Below are 17,284 nucleotides of genomic sequence, written 5' to 3'. Positions count from 1 at the left end.
CGTCCCCCGCCCTGGGATGCCCCACGTGGCAGCAGGGTGACAAAACTGCAAATATCCCATTCTTTATTCCATGAATCCATCTGATGAGCAGTGATTCCCAACAAAATTCCCACTTGGAGTCACCCACCCCCAACCTTCTCTCCTCTCCTGGGATTTCTCGCAGGAATTGGAGCTCAGGGCACCAAACCCCTCCTTTGCTGCAGGGGCAAATCCAACTTTTTTCCCTCAAATTGTGCATCTTGGAGAGGGAGGAAGGTTCTGCCTGGAGATGATCTTCCCAAGAAACACCCAGCTGGAATTTTCTGCTCGGAAAATCCTCTAAATTTGGCTTTTAAAAGGTGTTTTCCATGTGAAAATCTGATTTGCAGGGAGTCACTGTGGAGCAGGAAAAAAACCAGGAGGGTCTGGATGTCATTGCCAGGACTCACCAGGGGTTTTCCTGCTTTTCCCCTGGATGCTTCCGAGCTGAAATCCTCCATCCCAAACTCCTGGAACATTCCTTGGCACAGGAATCTTAGAGGGACTCCTCGTTCTCATTAATTCCTGGCGTTAATTGGAATGAAATCCCTGGAAAAGCTGGATGAAGCCATTGAGAGTTCCCCCCCCACCCCCAAATCCATAATTTCCACCTTGGAAGTTGTCCACACTTCCCTAGGAACAGGTGAGGCTCAGAGCAGGAAAAGAACTTTTGATTGATCATTAAAAAAAGAATAAAAATTCCCTTTGGCAACGCCACTTCTCTCCACAGGGAGAATTCCCTGTTTTCCAGAGGGGGAATTCTGCAGGAATTCTTGGGAGTCTAAACCACCAGCAATACCAAAAATTCCAGACTCCTCTGCCATGGTGGGCTGGATCCTCAAGGAAGTTCATCCTGGAGATCAGGGTTGGATGCAGCTGATTCCTGATTTTCCAGGCTTTTTCTCCTGGATTAATCAAAGTGGGAAGTTTCTCCTGTTTTTATCCCACCACCAATATTCCCATCTGGGCCTCGTTACCTCAGGTGGATGTTGGGAAAGGGGAGGGGCAAAGCTGAACTCTCAGCATTAGCGAAGAAATGAAGGAATTCCGGGATTTATGGATTTCAATCCCAGGATTTATGGATTTCAATCCCAGTTTTCCAATCTGGAGGAGCTTTTCCAGCTGGAGAAAAGCTTCTCCTGGCACTGAGGGTGGGTGGGAGCGTCACCCTCAGGTGGCCCCAGCTCCAACCTCTTTCCCTCCGCAGGTGAGGGGCTCTCCAGGCTCTGTGCTGGCTTCCAGGAATTCCCAGGAGCTGCTTCCCAAGGGAAATGTTGTGTGCCCAGATCCTGGTCCTGGCGGTGGCCACGGGGCCCTTCCAAGCCGGAGCTGCTCATGAAGGTGAGTGACAAGGGACAAGGGACACCTGGGTCACCACGGGTGCGGCACCTGGGACATTTCGGGGAGGAAAATCCCTTTTCCGAGCAGATTTTCCCGGATCCACTCGTGGATCTGTCAGGGTGGGGCTGTGGTGCCTTTAATTCCTGCTCGGGATCCTCTTGGGTTGGGATCGTGTGGATAACAGAGCACCTCCAAAGGAATTCAGGGCCTGAATTCCTGCTCTGGGATTCATGGAAAAATCAGGGCTCTGCCCAGTGCCCTGCCTCTGCTCCAGCTCCTGCTCCAGGGGAAAGTGGGGAGAAAGGGAAAACAAATCCCCTCGGAATTCCAAGAGCTGGTTCCAGCCACCCCACAGGAGATGGGAGAGGAAAATCCTCAAGGAAGCCTTGAATCCTTCTCCTGTTCTTTAGGGAGTGGGGAGGGCCCAAGGATTCACCTCCCCAGCTCCATGCAAGCCCACAAAGGGCTTTGGGAATGAGGGGCTGGATCCAAAATGCAATTGGAATTCCAGGGAAGAGCCTCATGGATGTATTTTTTGGTCTTGGTGGGGGGGAGATCCTTGGGACCATCCTCAAGGGAAAATCCAGAGCTCCCAGGATTGTCCCAGGCTGGGTGGGATCCTCCTTTTTCCAACAACCGCCAGGTCTGGAGGTGCAGATCCATCCAAATCCGTTAAATTCAACAAGAAGTTAACGGAATCTTCAGCATCATCCCGGAAATTACCTTGATGGAGCTGCTGTCCATCAATTAACCAAGAACCTCAACTCTGGTGCTGCTTAATTCCGGGCTGGGAGCGGGGCAATAAATCAACCTCTGGAGATGTCTCTGGCAAATCCCTGATGGATGGAACGGGATGGTTCTGGAGGTGCCTGGAAAATTCCAACTCCCATCCCCCTGTGATTGATAGAGCTGTCCAGGGTGGGATTTCCTCCAGAAGGTACCAATCCAAATGTCTTTAACATCCCCACATTTCCCCATGACAGCTCCAGGTGCCTGATCCAAGCAGGAATTCCGAGGTTTTGGGGAAAAAGGAAAGCCCCCAGAATGAGCTGGGATTGTCACATTTATAGGGAAAAGGGCACCGTCCCACCCTTTGGAATCCCTTATTTGTTGTTTTCCTCCTCATTATCCCTGGATGCAAATGAGGCGGGGTGAGGAAGACTCTCAAACATCAGGATGGATGGAGGAAGCTCTGCCATGGACGGGGACATTCCTGTGTCCCGGGTCATCCTGGCCTTGGACACTTCCCAGGATGGGGCCCATCTTTGGATGAGAAGCTTCTCCTGGGTCAGAGAAATTAGGATTGGATGGAATTAGGAGGGAATTAAGGAGAACTAAGGAGAGCACAACACCCTGGGAAGCACCTGAACGTGGTCTCTGCATCTCCTTCCCTTGTGTGTCCTGGGAATTCAGGTGGCTCTGGGGGGTGTCCCTCATGAGCCCCCCTGTCCCTCTTGTCCCCCAGCCTGCAGGACAGCAGAGGTGGCCAAGGTGCTGTTCCTCGTGGGGCACTCGGAGGGAAGCGCGGGGAAGGAGAGCTCCCGGCTGCTCCAGGATTTCATCGGGAGCGTGGCCAGATCCTTCCAGAGCGCGGGGATGGGAAGAGGAGGAGTCCAGCTGGGCCTGGCTCTGTTTGGGGAGACACCAAGGTGGGTCTGAGCCTCCTCCTCCAGCCACTCCTGCATCCCTGGAATCCAGCTCATGGGTGAGGAGCGCCTGCAGCTCTGGGGAGCCTCTGAGCAGGAGCTGAGGCCTCAGCAGAGGCATCCAGAGGTGCTTGGACACAGGGAATTCTCTCAGGGCAGGAAGGATGGGGTTAACACTCAGATTCTGAGTCCAGGGCAGGAAGGATAGGGTTAAAACTCAAATTCCCAGTTCAGGGCAGGAAGGATGGGGTTAAAACTCAAATTCCCAGTTCAGGGAATGAAGGATGGGGTTAACACTCAAATTCCCAGATCAGGGCTGGAAGGATGGGGTTAAAACTCAAATTCCCAGTTCAGGGCTGGAAGGATGGGGTTAACACTCAAATTCCCAGTTCAGGGCAGGAAGGATGGGGTTAACACTCAAATTCCCAGTTCAGAGCAGCAAGGATGGGGTTAACACTCAAATTCCAAGTTTTAGATCCTGGGTTGTGGTACCACGGTCTGGGCTCGTTCCCTGCCCTCCTCTGACCCCTGTGAGGAGAACTTTTGGCATGAGTTAAATCCATGGAATGGTTGGGGTGGGAAGGGACCTTAAAGACCATTTCATTCCAGCTTTCATGGGCAGGGACACCTTCCCCTATCCCAGGCTAATCCAAGCCCCATCCAGCCTGGCTTGGACACTTCCAGGGATCCAGGGGCAGCCAGAGCTTCTCTGGGCAACTGGAAAAAAAAAATTGATGTCAAGGTTATTGCTGGTTATGGCCATTTTCAGTGCCCCCCTTGCTCTTCATTGCCCATCTCTCATTCCCAGGATGAGTGTGGAGCTCACGGATTACGTGACCATCAGAGAAAAGCTGGAAGCAGTTCAGGATCTCTCCTTCAAAGGCAGCAGCCTCCAAACTGGCTCAGCCCTGGCTTTTGCAGCTGAGGCCTTGGCCCAACAGGACACCCTGAGACAGGAGGCAGCAGCAAAGGTGGGTGAGCTCCTGAGGTGGTGTCCAGGGAGCAGCTGGGTCATTCCAGAATCCTGGAATGGTTTGGGTCAGTAGGAAATTCAAAACCCATCCTGTGCCACCCCTCTGCCATGGGCAGGGACACCTCCCACCATCCCAGGCTGCTCCAAACCCCGTCCAACCTGGCCTCAGACACTTCCAGGGATCCAGGGACAGCCACAGCTTCTCTGGGAATTCCTTCCCAACATCCCATCCATCCCTGCCCTCTGGCAGGGGGAAGCCATTCCCACTTTGTCCCATCACTCCATGATCTTGCGAGTTGTCCCTCTCCACAGGGAAGAATTCTCTCCTAGCATCCAGTCCAAACCTGGTCCTCCTTTGAGAGCTGCACCTGAGAACTTGTAGGGATGAATCCTCTCCCTGTGCTGGCAGGAATTTCCTCCTGGAGCAGGGATGAGACACAAGGGCAGGAGGGCCCTGCAGAGAAGCCCCTCGGAGGAGCAGCTCTGGCAGTGATTCCATGGGAGATTCCTCAGAGATGTTGGGTTTTTGAAGGATTCAGTTCCAAGAGAGGGATTTCAGGGATGCGAAACCCCGCAGCTCCCACCGTGACCTCCTGATGCTGAGCCCGTTTCTTCCCTGGCTGTTATCCCAACCCTTGCAGGTGGTGGTTCTGATCACGGATGGGAAATCCAGCGATTCCGTGGAAGAGGGAGCCCGGATCCTGCAGGATGGGGGGGTGACAGTGTTTGCTGTGGGTACGTGTGGCCACCGACACCTCTGTGAGACCAACCCTCGTTCTTCTCCCTGGGGAATGCTCCTGATTCCCAGCACCCTCTTCCTAAAAAACCGCTCCCATCCCCAGGCCCAGCCTTTGGAAACCACTGCAAGTCCAGGAAAATTGTTGTGTCCTTGGATATTTTTGTTGTTGTTGTCAATAACTGGTTCATTCAGTGAGAATCTGTGGGTTTGTGTCTGTCAAAGCCTCTGGGGAATTCAGAAGGGGTTCAGCAAGTGGTTCCATAAAAGTCAAAATGTTTTGATGTGACATTTAGGAAAAAAAAAACAAAACAAACAATTGAAAATGCTTTTGCTTCTGAAGTTCTCTCTTAACAGGACTCAGAGATTGACTCAGAAATGTCCCTCAGAATAATTCCATGAGTGAGGAAAGGTTCCACTGCTCCCCCCATCCCCAAGAGTGAAATTCCACCAGGCAAATCCTTCCCTTCCCCAAATATCTCAGGGAATGACAGGAATGGTGGTGGGGTTTCGATCCAAAGAGCAACCAGGTCGATTTGAACCGAGGTGAGGTGAGAATTGAGGAAGGATTGGTTTGTGGGGTGGACTTTTTCCCCTTTTTTTGGTTCAACCACAGGAACACCCTGGAATTCTCAAACAGCTTCCCAAAATCCCGTTGTCTGCTCGGCACAGGAATGTCTCTGTACCCAATGGGAAGGACATCCTGCCCTGTTCCTTCTCTTTCCACCTCTCAGCCCATTACCAGCCCTGAGACAATCTCTGTGACGCCTCTGGAGAAATCCTGACCTCTTTTCCCTGGTGGAAGGGACTTCCTCTGCTTCCCCCATCCAGCTTGAGACTCCATTCCTGGTTCCCTCCTTTTCCTTGGCAGCACAACCCAAAATTGGCGTCACACTCAAATTCAAAGCCTGCCCAGCCTCATGGGTGGTGTTTGATGTCCTCTTTTCCTGCTCTTTCCCTCCCCTAGGGATTAAGGATGCTGACAAGAAGGAGTTGGGCAGGATTGCTTCAGATCCCACTGCGGAGCACGTGCTTTACGTGGAAGATTTCCAGCTGCTCCCAGATGTGGCTCCCAAACTCTCTCGGCGGCTCTGCTTCACCGCCTCGGAGCCACCACGTCCCGTCAAGCAGAGGGTGCAAGGTGTGTCCAGGTTCTCCCTTGATCCTGCTTCCCATCTGCTCAAACCAGCCTCTGGATGTGCTTCCATGGGGATGAACTCCCCACGTCCCTCTGAGGGAGCTGGAGGGGCTGGGTGATCCCAGAGGAGCAACCAGCTCCTGCTTTGGGACAGTGGTCCTGGGTGTTTTCCTTGTGGCTGCCTCTCCATGGTTTTTTTAGGGATATTAGATCCCGGGAATTTTGATGCTGGATCAAACAAAAGGAGCAGCAAGGGGATGGAGCAGCATTTCTGCTCCTTGGGGTATTTCGTGGTGGGATTGGCACAGGGAATTCTGGCAGCAGAGGTCGGGGTCTGGGGAAGAACTCCATTCCCTGCTGAGGTCTCCAGAGAGGTCTCCAGAGAGATCCTGACACTGCAGTGAATCCAGAGGTGATGGCACTGAATTCCTGCCCCTTCTTGAGAAGCTGAGTTCAAAGCTTGGGGTAGAAATGCAGAGAACTTCACCTGAGACTTTAAAGGGTTGGGGTTTTTTTTGTTTTGGTTTTTTTTTTTTTTGCTTCTTCTGTGGTTCCGCAGCACTTCAGGTTCTCCCTGTGACATTCCATGGGAAATCCAGGCTTCCTGTGACATTCCGTGGAGAGTCCAGGCTCCCTGGCAGGTTTCTCCAGTGCTGGGAAGGCGAAGGGCAGGGAGGAGCTGCTGCCCCGTGCATTAACCAGACGTTCACTGGGGAAGCGTAACCAGAACCAAACTGGCCCAAAAATATTCCTGCTGGAGCATCTCCTGTCTGGAAGCAGATCCCAGGTGTCCCTGTGCTCCCAACCTGAGTGACACCCATGGCTTTCTCTGTGTGGGATGTGTTGACTCCGTCCATGAACATCACGTGGTGGAATCCGATCCAAACTCCTTCCTTTGTGTTTTTGCAGCTGAGCAGATCCTGGGCCCTCGGGAGCTGCGTGTCAGCGAGCCCAGCCACAGCTCCCTGAGGCTCTCGTGGGTGGCAGCCACGGGCAGGGTGACAGGGTACCATGTCCATGTCCACCCCTCGCTGCCACCGGGGCAGCCGGAGCACCAGCGGCAGGTAGGGGCATGGTCTCATTTTACAGGGCACCAGTTGGGGTTCAGTTCCCAGCGTTGGGGTTCAGTTCCCAATGTTGGGAGGTCATCCTCTTTTGTGGGCACAGCCTGGTTAGGAGGTGGCACCATGTCCTTCAGGTATTCTGGTCACAATGGAATTGGCAGAAATTCCTGAGGGTTGAAGTGAAGGTGTGGATCCACCATGGGTGTGGATCCACCATGGGATCCACCAGTTTCCTTTCCCAAAGTTGGAGGTTCATCCCATGTTGAGGGCACAGCCTGGTTAGGGGGTGACACCACGTCCCTCAGCCATCCCAGGCACAGCAGGATTGGTGGGAATTCCTGAGGATTGTGTGAAGCTGTAGATCCACCATGGATGTAGATCCACCATGGGTATGGAATCCACCATGGGATCCACCAGTTTCAGTTCCCAAATTTGGGGGTTCATCCCGTGTTGAGGGCACAGCCTGGATAGGAGGTGACACCATGTCCCTCAGCCATCCTGGGCACAGCAGGATTGGCAGGAATTCCTGAGGGTTGAAGTGAAGGTATGGATCCACCATGGCTGTGGATCCACCATGGGACCACCAGTTTCAGTTCCCATTGTTGGGTTTTAGTTCCCAAAGTTTGGTGTTCATCCCATGTTGAGGGCACAGGCTGGTTAGGAGGTGGTGCCATGTCCCACAGCTGTCCTGGTGACAGCGGGATGGGCAGGAATTCCTGAGGGTTGAAGTGAAGCTGTAGATCCACCATGGGATCTGCCAGTTTCAGTTCTCAGTGTTGGGGATCAGTTCCCAATGTTGGGGCTCAGTTCCCAATGTTGGGTTTCCTTTCCCAATGTTGTGGGGTCACTCCATGTTGATGCCACAGCCTGGTTAGGAGGTGGCACCATGTCCCTCAGGTATTCTGGTCACAATGGAATTGGCAGAAATTCCTGAGGGTTGAAGTGAAGGTGTGGATCCACCATGGGTGTGGATCCACCATGGGATCCACCAGTTTCCTTTCCCAAAGTTGGGGATTCATCCCATGTTGAGGGCACAGCCTGGTTAGGGGGTGACACCATGTCCCTCAGCCATCCCAGGCACAGCAGGATTGGTGGGAATTCCTGAGGATTGTGTGAAGCTGTAGATCCACCATGGATGTAGATCCACCATGGGTATGGAATCCACCATGGGATCCACCAGTTTTAGTTCCCAAAGTTGGGGGTTCATCCTGTGCTGAGGGCACAGCCTGGTTAGGAGGTGACACCACGTCCCTCAGCCATCCTGAGCACAGCGGGATTGGCAGGAATTCCTGAGGGTTGAAGTGAAGGTGTGAATCCACTATGGGTGCAGATCCACCATGGGATCCGCCAGTTTTGGTCCCAGTGTTGGGGTTTAGTTCCCAAAGTTGGGGGTTCATCCCATGTTGAGGGCACAGGCTGGTTAGGAGGTGGCACCATGTCCCTCAGCCATCCTGGGCACAGCGGGATTGGAATTCCTGAGGGTTGAAGTGAAGCTGTAGATCCACCATGGGTGTGGAATCCACCATGGGATCCACCAGTTTCAGTTCCCAAATTTGGGGGTTCATCCTGTGCTGAGGGCACAGCCTGGTTAGGAGGTGACACCACGTCCCTCAGCCATCCTGAGCACAGCGGGATTGGCAGGAATTCCTGAGGGTTGAAGTGAAGGTGTGAATCCACTATGGGTGCAGATCCACCATGGGATCCAGCAGTTTCAGTCCCAGTGTTTGGTTTTAGTTCCCAAAGTTGGTGTTCATCCCATGTTGAGGGCACAGGCTGGTTAGGAGGTGGTGCCATGTCCCACAGCTGTCCTGGTGACAGCGGGATGGGCAGGAATTCCTGAGGGTTGAAGTGAAGCTGTAGATCCACCATGGGATCTGCCAGTTTCAGTTCTCAGTGTTGGGGATCAGTTCCCAATGTTGGGTTTCCTTTCCCAATGTTGTGGGGTCACTCCATGTTGATGCCACAGCCTGGTTAGGAGGTGGCACCATGTCCCTCAGGTATTCTGGTCACAATGGAATTGGCAGAAATTCCTGAGGGTTGAAGTGAAGGTGTGGATCCACCATGGGTGTGGATCCACCATGGGATCCACCAGTTTCCTTTCCCAAAGTTGGGGATTCATCCCATGTTGAGGGCACAGCCTGGTTAGGGGGTGACACCATGTCCCTCAGCCATCCCAGGCACAGCAGGATTGGTGGGAATTCCTGAGGATTGTGTGAAGCTGTAGATCCACCATGGATGTAGATCCACCATGGGTATGGAATCCACCATGGGATCCACCAGTTTCAGTTCCCAAATTTGGGGGTTCATCCTGTGCTGAGGGCACAGCCTGGTTAGGAGGTGACACCACGTCCCTCAGCCATCCTGAGCACAGCAGGATTGGCGGGAATTCCTGAGGGTTGAAGTGAAGGTGAAGATCCACCATGGGATCCGCCAGTTTTGGTCCCAGTGTTGGGGTTTAGTTCCCAAAGTTGGGGGTTCATCCCGTGCTGAGGGCACAGCCTGGTTAGGAGGTGGCACCATGTCCCTCAGCCATCCTGGGCACAGCGGGATTGGAATTCCTGAGGGTTGAAGTGAAGGTGTGAATCCACTATGGGTGCAGATCCACCATGGGATCCAGCAGTTTCAGTCCCAGTGTTGGGTTTTAGTTCCCAAAGTTGGTGTTCATCCCATGTTGAGGGCACAGCCCAGTTAGGAGGTGGTGCCATGTCCCACAGCTGTCCTGGTGACAGCGGGATGGGCAGGAATTCCTGAGGGTTGAAGTGAAGCTGTAGATCCACCATGGGATCTGCCAGTTTCAGTTCTCAGTGTTGGGGCTCAGTTCCCAATGTTGGGGCTCAGTTCCCAATGTTGGGTTTCCTTTCCCAATGTTGTGGGGTCACCCCATGTTGATGCCACAGCCTGGTTAGGAGGTGGCACCATGTCCCTCAGGTATTCTGGTCACAATGGAATTGGCAGAAATTCCTGAGGGTTGAAGTGAAGGTGTGGATCCACCATGGGTGTGGATCCACCATGGGATCCACCAGTTTCAGTTCCCAAAGTTGGGGGTTCATCCCATGTTGAGGGCACAGCCTGGTTAGGGGGTGACACCATGTCCCTCAGCCATCCCGGGCACAGCAGGATTGGCAGGAATTCCTGAGGATTGTGTGAAGCTGTAGATCCACCATGGGATCCACCAGTTTCAGTTCCCATTGTTGGGTTTTAGTTCCCAAAGTTGGGGGTTCATCCTGTGCTGAGGGCACAGCCTGGTTAGGGGGTGACACCATGTCCCTCAGCCATCCTGAGCACAGCAGGATTGGCAGGAATTCCTGAGGATTGTGTGAAGCTGTGGATCCACCATGGGATCCACCAGTTACGATTCCCAGTGCTGTTTCAGCTCCCAATGTTGGGGGGGTCATGCTTGGTTAGGAGCTGGCCCCCAACCTTCCCAATATCCAATCCTTTCCTTATCTTTCTGATGCCACCACTCCATCCCATCCAGCCTCTCCTGCTCTCCTGCTCCTGCTTTGTTCTGGTGACATCTCCGGGGGTTTTGGGATTTTCCGTGTCCTCATGTGAGGGATGCTGCCGTGTGCTCCAGCTCATCCCACCCTGCACAAAGTTTGGGAGCAACCCTGAAGGGTAGAAGATCCTTGCCCTAAAAGCTTTGATTCCTAACAATAGAACAAAGCTATGAAAGCCTAAATTATTGAGGTGGAGGTTATTAATTGTATTAATTATTAAAATTGTATTTAACTGGAATGATCCGCCTTGGCAGCTTCTGTGTTTTCCCTGTTATTATGAGATCCTAAAGTTCTGTTTCCATCTCCTGCCCTCGGGTTACATCAAAAATTCCTTCTCTGAGCTGAAAAGGAACTTTCCTGGTTGTTTTCCCTTCATTTTCTTCGAAGGAATTTGAGATCACCTTTACCCTTAACGCACTCTCCCTGTTTCATTTCCTGGGTTGTTCCACAATTTGAGGATCACAACACCTGGGTGAGGGTTTCAGGAGGCCCCTGCTCGTGGAAGTCACCTTGAGCAGGTGTGGAAGGCGGCCTGATGTCCTGCTGGGGGTGTGACACCGGTGTCCCTTGTCCCCCTGTGTGGCAGGTGGAGGTGGATGGGGACACAACCACCGTGCTGGTGACAGACCTGAAGCCCAGCACCAAATACGTGCTGACGGTGAGGGCCAGCTACGGAGGGGCCCTCGGGGAGCCGGCAGCCACCAAAGGGAAAACAGGTGAGAGTCCCCTGGGCCAGCCCTGCGGAAAACAGCCAACCCCGAGCTGGAGGGGAGGGATGGAGGGATGGAGGGATGGAGGGATGGAGGGATGGAGGGATGGATGGATGGATGGATGGATGGATGGATGGATGGATGGATGGATGGATGGATGGATGGATGGATGGATGGATGGATGGATGGATGGATGGATGGATGGATGGATGGATGGTGGCATGGGTTTGGAGCTTCAAAGTTTACTAGAGAAGCTCCTGTTGAGTCCTGAAGTGCAGGAAGCTTCTTGCCTTTCCAAACTCCTCCAAAAGGAGTCTGGATGGGGCTGGATCCAATCCCAACCCCAGACTGCCAACAGATTAAATCCAAGGAATTATAAAGGTATGGTCAACCTTTGTCCAAGGATTTAAGATGGCAAACCAGGTTTATTTATATTATATAAAATTTATATTAAAATTAATGATTTCCTATGATAAATGAGTAGATGAAAAGATCTTAATTAGAATTATTTACTGCACGGCAGAGAAGCTAGAACTACCAGGACAGGACAGAGCGGTGCACTTCATCAAAGTAATTACACTATAGTAATTAAATTGAAGTCATTATATCAAAGTAATTGTAATGAAATTAGCCCAAAAAGCCCCAATTATTGAAGCAGAGATTGATGTCACTCACCCAGATCAGTGTCCAGGGGCAGATCTCTTCTGCTGGCCCTCAAGGGCTGACTTTGAGGGGTGTCCCCACCCAAAGCAGGAATCTCCATTCCCAAGGAGGGATATGCCAGGAGAATGTTTGAAAGTGGGCCTGGACTTTCACCCCCTCTGCTTTTAGGGATTGTCACAGCTTAAGGGACTCACAAATCCCACTCTGCTCCCTGGCTGAAGCTCCAATCCTGCCTAGCCAGAGGGGTTCTGTACAGAATTATTCCTTTCTTCCCTGCCTTTTGTTCCCTCCCCGCACCCCCTGCCACGTCCGGAATTGTTTGTCTTCTTCAGAGGGGAGGTCCCTGACAGGATGAATAAATAAAGCTCCTCAGTGAGGTCTGGCTCATCTGTACTTGCCAGGGAGAAGACGGAGTGTCTTTGTGGGTGGAAATGAAGCCATTTGATCTCTCCTCTTATTATCCCCAACACGAAGCCCGAGGCAGGAGCCATAAATCCGCCTGCCATGGCTGGCTGGATCCAAACAGGCTCCTCTCCCTTGGAATTGTGGCCGTGGGAGCAAAGCAGGCTTTGATTCGTGGCTTTGATTCCTGCTCAGTCTGCAAGAACCGCAGAGTTTCACCTGCCCGGGGTAGATTTCCTCTGCTTGTGAGAGGATATTTCAGATCCCAGCACCATTCCCAGAGAAAACTCCCAAACTTTCTGCCCTGGGACGTTCTGTCCCTATTTTCAAGAGGGAAAAGGGTTGGTAGGAGGGAGACCGTTGGTTTTAAGGAATCAGAGTTGGTGCTTCTCCTCTTTGTGCCTCTCTGTGCCTGAGGACAAAAGATTTTCCAAGGATCTTTTCCATCATTCCAGCACTTCCACCTCCATTTCTGCCCTATTTCTGTGTCCCTCTGAAGACAAAAGATTTTCCAAGGATCTTTTCCATCATTCCAGCACTTCCACCTCCATTTCTGCCCTATTTTTGTGCCTCTCTGTGCCTGAGGACAAAAGATTTTCCAAGGATCTTTTCCATCATTCCAGCACTTCCACCTCCATTTCTGCCCTATTTCTGTGCCTCTCTGTGCCTGAAGACAAAAGATTTTCCAAGGATCTTTCCATCCTTCCAGCACTTCCACCTCCATTTCTGCCCTATTTCTGTGTCCCTCTGTGCCTGAAGACAAAAGATTTTCCAAGGATCTTTTCCATCATTCCAGCACTTCCACCTCCATTTCTGCCCTATTTCTGTGTCCCTCTGAAGACAAAAGATTTTCCAAGGATCTTTCCATCCTTCCAGCACTTCCACCTCCATTTCTGCCCTATTTCTGTGTCCCTCTGAAGACAAAAGATTTTCCAAGGATCTTTTCCATCCTTCCTGCACTTCCACCTCCATTTCTGCGTCCCCAAAGCTCCTGTGCCTCCAGTCACCAATTTCCGTGTGATAGAAGAAGGACTTTTCAGCCTGAAGGTGGCTTGGACACCTCCCCTGGGCAAGCTGGAGGGCTACAAGATCTACATCCCCAGGGGTGAGGTTCATTAATTTTTAATTAATTTTGTTGATTTAAATCCATTTTTAATTTATTTTTCCTATTTTCCATTGGTTTGTGCTTTAAAAGGAGCGGCGATCCAAGGACAGGGAAGGTGCTGTGAGCTCCTGGAATGACTCTGGAAAGAGTTGGGATAGACTTTCCCAAATATTGTTTGGTTCTTCCAGGATAGAGGAGAGGCCTTGGAAGGACTTCTCCTTGGAAGAACAAGCTGAGGATGATGCTGTGTTTGCCCTGGCACATCCAGATGTTTTTCCCTCTCAAGTGCCTGCTCTGGTGGGAATTTGGGATGAGTTCAGGATGCCTCCCACTCCCCTCCGTGGGATCTGAGAGCTGGCACAGCCCAGCCAGAATTCCAAGCCACACCACGCGGATTGGGAGACTCCAACCACGCCATCTCCGTGGTGGGAAGACCTCCCTGTGGGATTTGACCTCTTGGGAAGCCTCCACCACCCCTTTTCTCCCTGATTTTGCAGCCAACAAGCCCGGGGTGACCCTGGAGCAGATCCTGCGGGGCGATGTCTCTTCCCACCTGCTGGAAAACTTGCAGGAGGACAGGGAATACAGCATCAGCATCTACGCCGTGTATCCCGAGGGCCCGAGCCAGCCCGTGGCCGCTCTGGGCAGGACACGTAAGAGCTGGCTGCTCCCTGTTGTCCCCCCCCAGTGCCTGGTCCCTTTTGTCCCCAGCTGTCCTGTCCCCAGCTCGGAGCTGCTGCACCAGGACCTTCCCAATTCCATCCTAACTCTTCCCTCGTGGATGTGGATGTCCTCAGTACCATCCTAAAGTCTGGGGGAATGTGGGAGATCCTTTTCCCTCCTGTTTTGCACCCTCGCTTGACAAAGTTGTTTGGTCCCGGAGAGGGGACAGGGGACAGGGACAGGTTGGAATGTTCTGGCTCTGGTTTATGAGGAGCCTTCAGCCCCTGGGCAGGAGCTCCTGGAAATCCCTCTCATGGAATGATTAAGGCTGGAAAATCCCTGAATCCAGCTGTCCCCAGCACTGCCGTGTCCCCAAGTGCCACATCCACGTGGCTTTGAAATCCCTGCAAGGATGTGACTCCCCCACGGCCCTGGGCAGCTCTTCCAGTGCCTGACCACCCTTTCCATCCAGAGGTTTTTCCCAAAATCCATCCTAAACCTCCCCTGGCACAGCTTGAGGCCGTTCCCTCTCGTCCTGTCCCTCATTCCATGGGAGCAGAGCCCAGTCCCACCTGGCCACCTCCTTTCAGGTGTTCCCTTCACCCAGGTGAGCTGGAGGAACATTCCTGGAGAGCCAGCCAACCCCTCCACTCCCGATGGATGCTCTGAAATTTCCTTCCCTTCCTCCTTCCAGTGAAGCTCCTGCCCGTGGAGAACCTCCTGCTGCAGAACGAGACCACGGACACGCTCCAGGCCAGGTGGAGCCCGGTCCGGGGAGCAACGGGATACAGGCTCACCTGGACATCAGCAGGTAGGGATGGGGTGGGATTCAGGCTCACCTGGACATCAGCAGGTATGGATGGGGTGGGATTCAGGCTCACCTGGACATCAGCAGGTAGGGATGGGGTGGGATTCAGGCTCACCAGGACATCAGCAGACATGGATGGGGTGGGATCCAGGCTCACCTGGGCATCAGCAGGTAGGGATGGGGTGGGATTCAGGCTCACCTGGGCATCAGCAGGTAGGGATGGGGTGGGATTCAGGCTCACCAGGACATCAGCAGGTATGGATGGGGTGGGATTCAGGCTCTCCTGGACATCGGCAGGTATGGAGGGGGTGGGATTCAGGCTCACCTGGACATCAGCAGGTAGGGATGGGGTGGGATTCAGGCTCTCCTGGACATCAGCAGGTATGGAGGGGGTGGGATTCAGGCTCACCTGGACATCAGCAGGTATGGATGGGGTGGGATTCAGGCTCTCCTGGACATCAGCAGGTATGGAGGGGGTGGGATCCAGGCTCACCTGGGCATCAGCAGGTAGGGATGGGGTGGGATTCAGGCTCACCTGGGCATCAGCAGGGAGAGACAGGGTGGGATTCAGGCTCACCTGGGCATCAGCAGGTATGGATGGGGTGGGATTCAGGCTCACCTGGGCATCAGCAGGTATGGACAGGGTGGGATTCAGGCTCACCTGGGCATCAGCAGGTAGGGATGGCATGGGATCAAGGCTCACCTGGACATCAGCAGGTAGGGATGGGGTGGGATTCAGGCTCACCTGGACATCAGCAGGTATGGATGGGGTTGGATTCAGGCTCACCTGGGCATCAGCAGGTAGGGATTGGGTGGGATCCAGGCTCACCTGGACATCAGCAGGTATGGATGGGGTGGGATTCAGGCTCACCTGGACATCAGCAGGTAGGGATGGGGTGGGATTCAGGCTCACCTGGGCATCAGCAGGTAGGGAGGGGGTGGGATTCAGGCTCACCTGGACATCAACAGGTAGGGAGGGGGTGGGATTCAGGCTCACCTGGACATCAGCAGGTAGGGATGGGGTGGGATTCAGGCTCACCTGGGCATCAGCAGGTACAGACAGGGCTTGTGTGTGTATCAGGGCATGGAAAGGTGGGAGTTGTGAGATTCCCAAGGTGTTGGATACACTTTGGATTTAGGTGGATTCCATCTTTTTCCAGAGGGAACTGGGATTTTTTGGAGTCTGTAACCGGTGGAGTTTTCTCTGCCATGGACGCAAAAATTCCTGCTTTGGCTCTGGGAGAAGCAGGCTGGTGGATATCCAGCCTTGTCCCATGGAATTATTATTATTCCTTGAGCAGCCTTGGAATAGCAGAGAGGAGCTGGGAAAACCCTGCAGAGCTGCACAGCCCTGAGTGTTTGGGGTCCCCCTTTTCGAGGGCACGAGTGAGTGTGTGATTTTTGGGGGGGGACAGCCTGGAAGTGCCTGTGCTCATGGCTTTTCTCCCTGCAGCACTAAAACCAGGCTGCCTCCCCCAGAAGGAGGAAATTTTGCCATTTTCAGGCAAATTTGGGAGTTTGAAAGCTCCACCTTTGCAGCTGGAGCTTTCCCCCTGCCCTGAACCCCAAGATATTTTCGATGGGAGGGGGAGCAGGAGTGAGAAATTCCAGCTGGGTGGGAGATTTTGGCCTTGGGGGATGGATGTTTTTGGGGCTCAGGGGTGGCAGGACACCCAGGCTTTGAACAAAAACCACATTTTCCCCTCCCTCATCTCCCCTGGTTATGGTGGAAGGAGACATCTCCCACCAGGGAAGGCGGGGATTAGAGTGGGAACAGCTCCAAAGGTCACCGGGAGGGGAAAACCTTCCCAGGGAAGGCATAAAAACAGCTTTTATGGCTTTGTAAAGAACCCAAAACTCAGCAGTTTGCCCAGGCTGTGCCCAATATCCCAGCTAGGAACGGAGCTCGGTCTGGGAGTGGGGACACTGAGGGGACAGTGGCACAACCACAGCGCCTCCACCCCGAAATTCCAGCTGCTTTTGCGCCTGGTACCGGCTCACCCCAATTCCAGGGGTGTTAAATCCCTCAGGGTCCGCTCCCCAAACCCCACCCCATCCCGGGATTAGGGATGTGGGGATGGGATCCCGACCCTGCTGCCCGTGCCAGGCACGGGAGGGGTTTGGTTTTCCTCCTCTGACTTTTAAAACCGGGATTAGCTGAGCGCAAACTGGAGGTGTGGGATGAGGAGAGCAGGTGGGAAAAGGGGGATGGGGCTCCGGGTGCTGCTGGAACAGAAAACGGGGACGTGGCACCATCCAGTGACCGAACTGGAAAAGGCATTTTCCCTCTCCTAGAGGTTTTCCTCGACATTCCTGCGCCTTCCAGCCGCTGGGGATCGGGGTGGGTCCGCAGGAATTCGGGTTTAACTCGTCTCCTGCTGGGCAGGTTTAGCTGAGCTGGGTTTAGCCCACAACAAGGACATTAAAGCTGGGTTTGGGGCATGGCTGGTTTCAGTTCCTGCAGGGAAGGCAGGATGACTCCAGCCCCGAGCCACCCAGGGCTGGGCAGGGTTTGTG

The 17,284-nt window shown here is 53.3% G+C and overlaps 1 protein-coding gene across 1 annotated transcript in view; it reads left to right on the top strand.

Moving 5' to 3' along the window:
* The first annotated feature begins 1,289 nt into the window (after positions 1-1,289).
* The window catches only part of LOC108961174 (collagen alpha-1(VII) chain-like), a 111,803-nt gene continuing 95,808 nt past the window's right edge, over positions 1,290-17,284 (top strand). The window contains 10 exon segments of the mRNA XM_050985402.1: positions 1,290-1,359; positions 2,825-3,008; positions 3,814-3,976; positions 4,620-4,713; positions 5,682-5,855; positions 6,762-6,916; positions 11,003-11,132; positions 13,180-13,296; positions 13,794-13,949; positions 14,654-14,770. Coding sequence (XP_050841359.1) covers positions 1,290-1,359; positions 2,825-3,008; positions 3,814-3,976; positions 4,620-4,713; positions 5,682-5,855; positions 6,762-6,916; positions 11,003-11,132; positions 13,180-13,296; positions 13,794-13,949; positions 14,654-14,770 — 1,360 coding nt within the window.

This window comes from Serinus canaria, chromosome 1A, assembly GCF_022539315.1.
Source record: "Serinus canaria isolate serCan28SL12 chromosome 1A, serCan2020, whole genome shotgun sequence".
In the NCBI taxonomy this organism is placed as follows: Eukaryota; Metazoa; Chordata; class Aves; order Passeriformes; family Fringillidae; genus Serinus; species Serinus canaria.
This window is presented reverse-complemented; position numbering and strand designations above follow the sequence as displayed.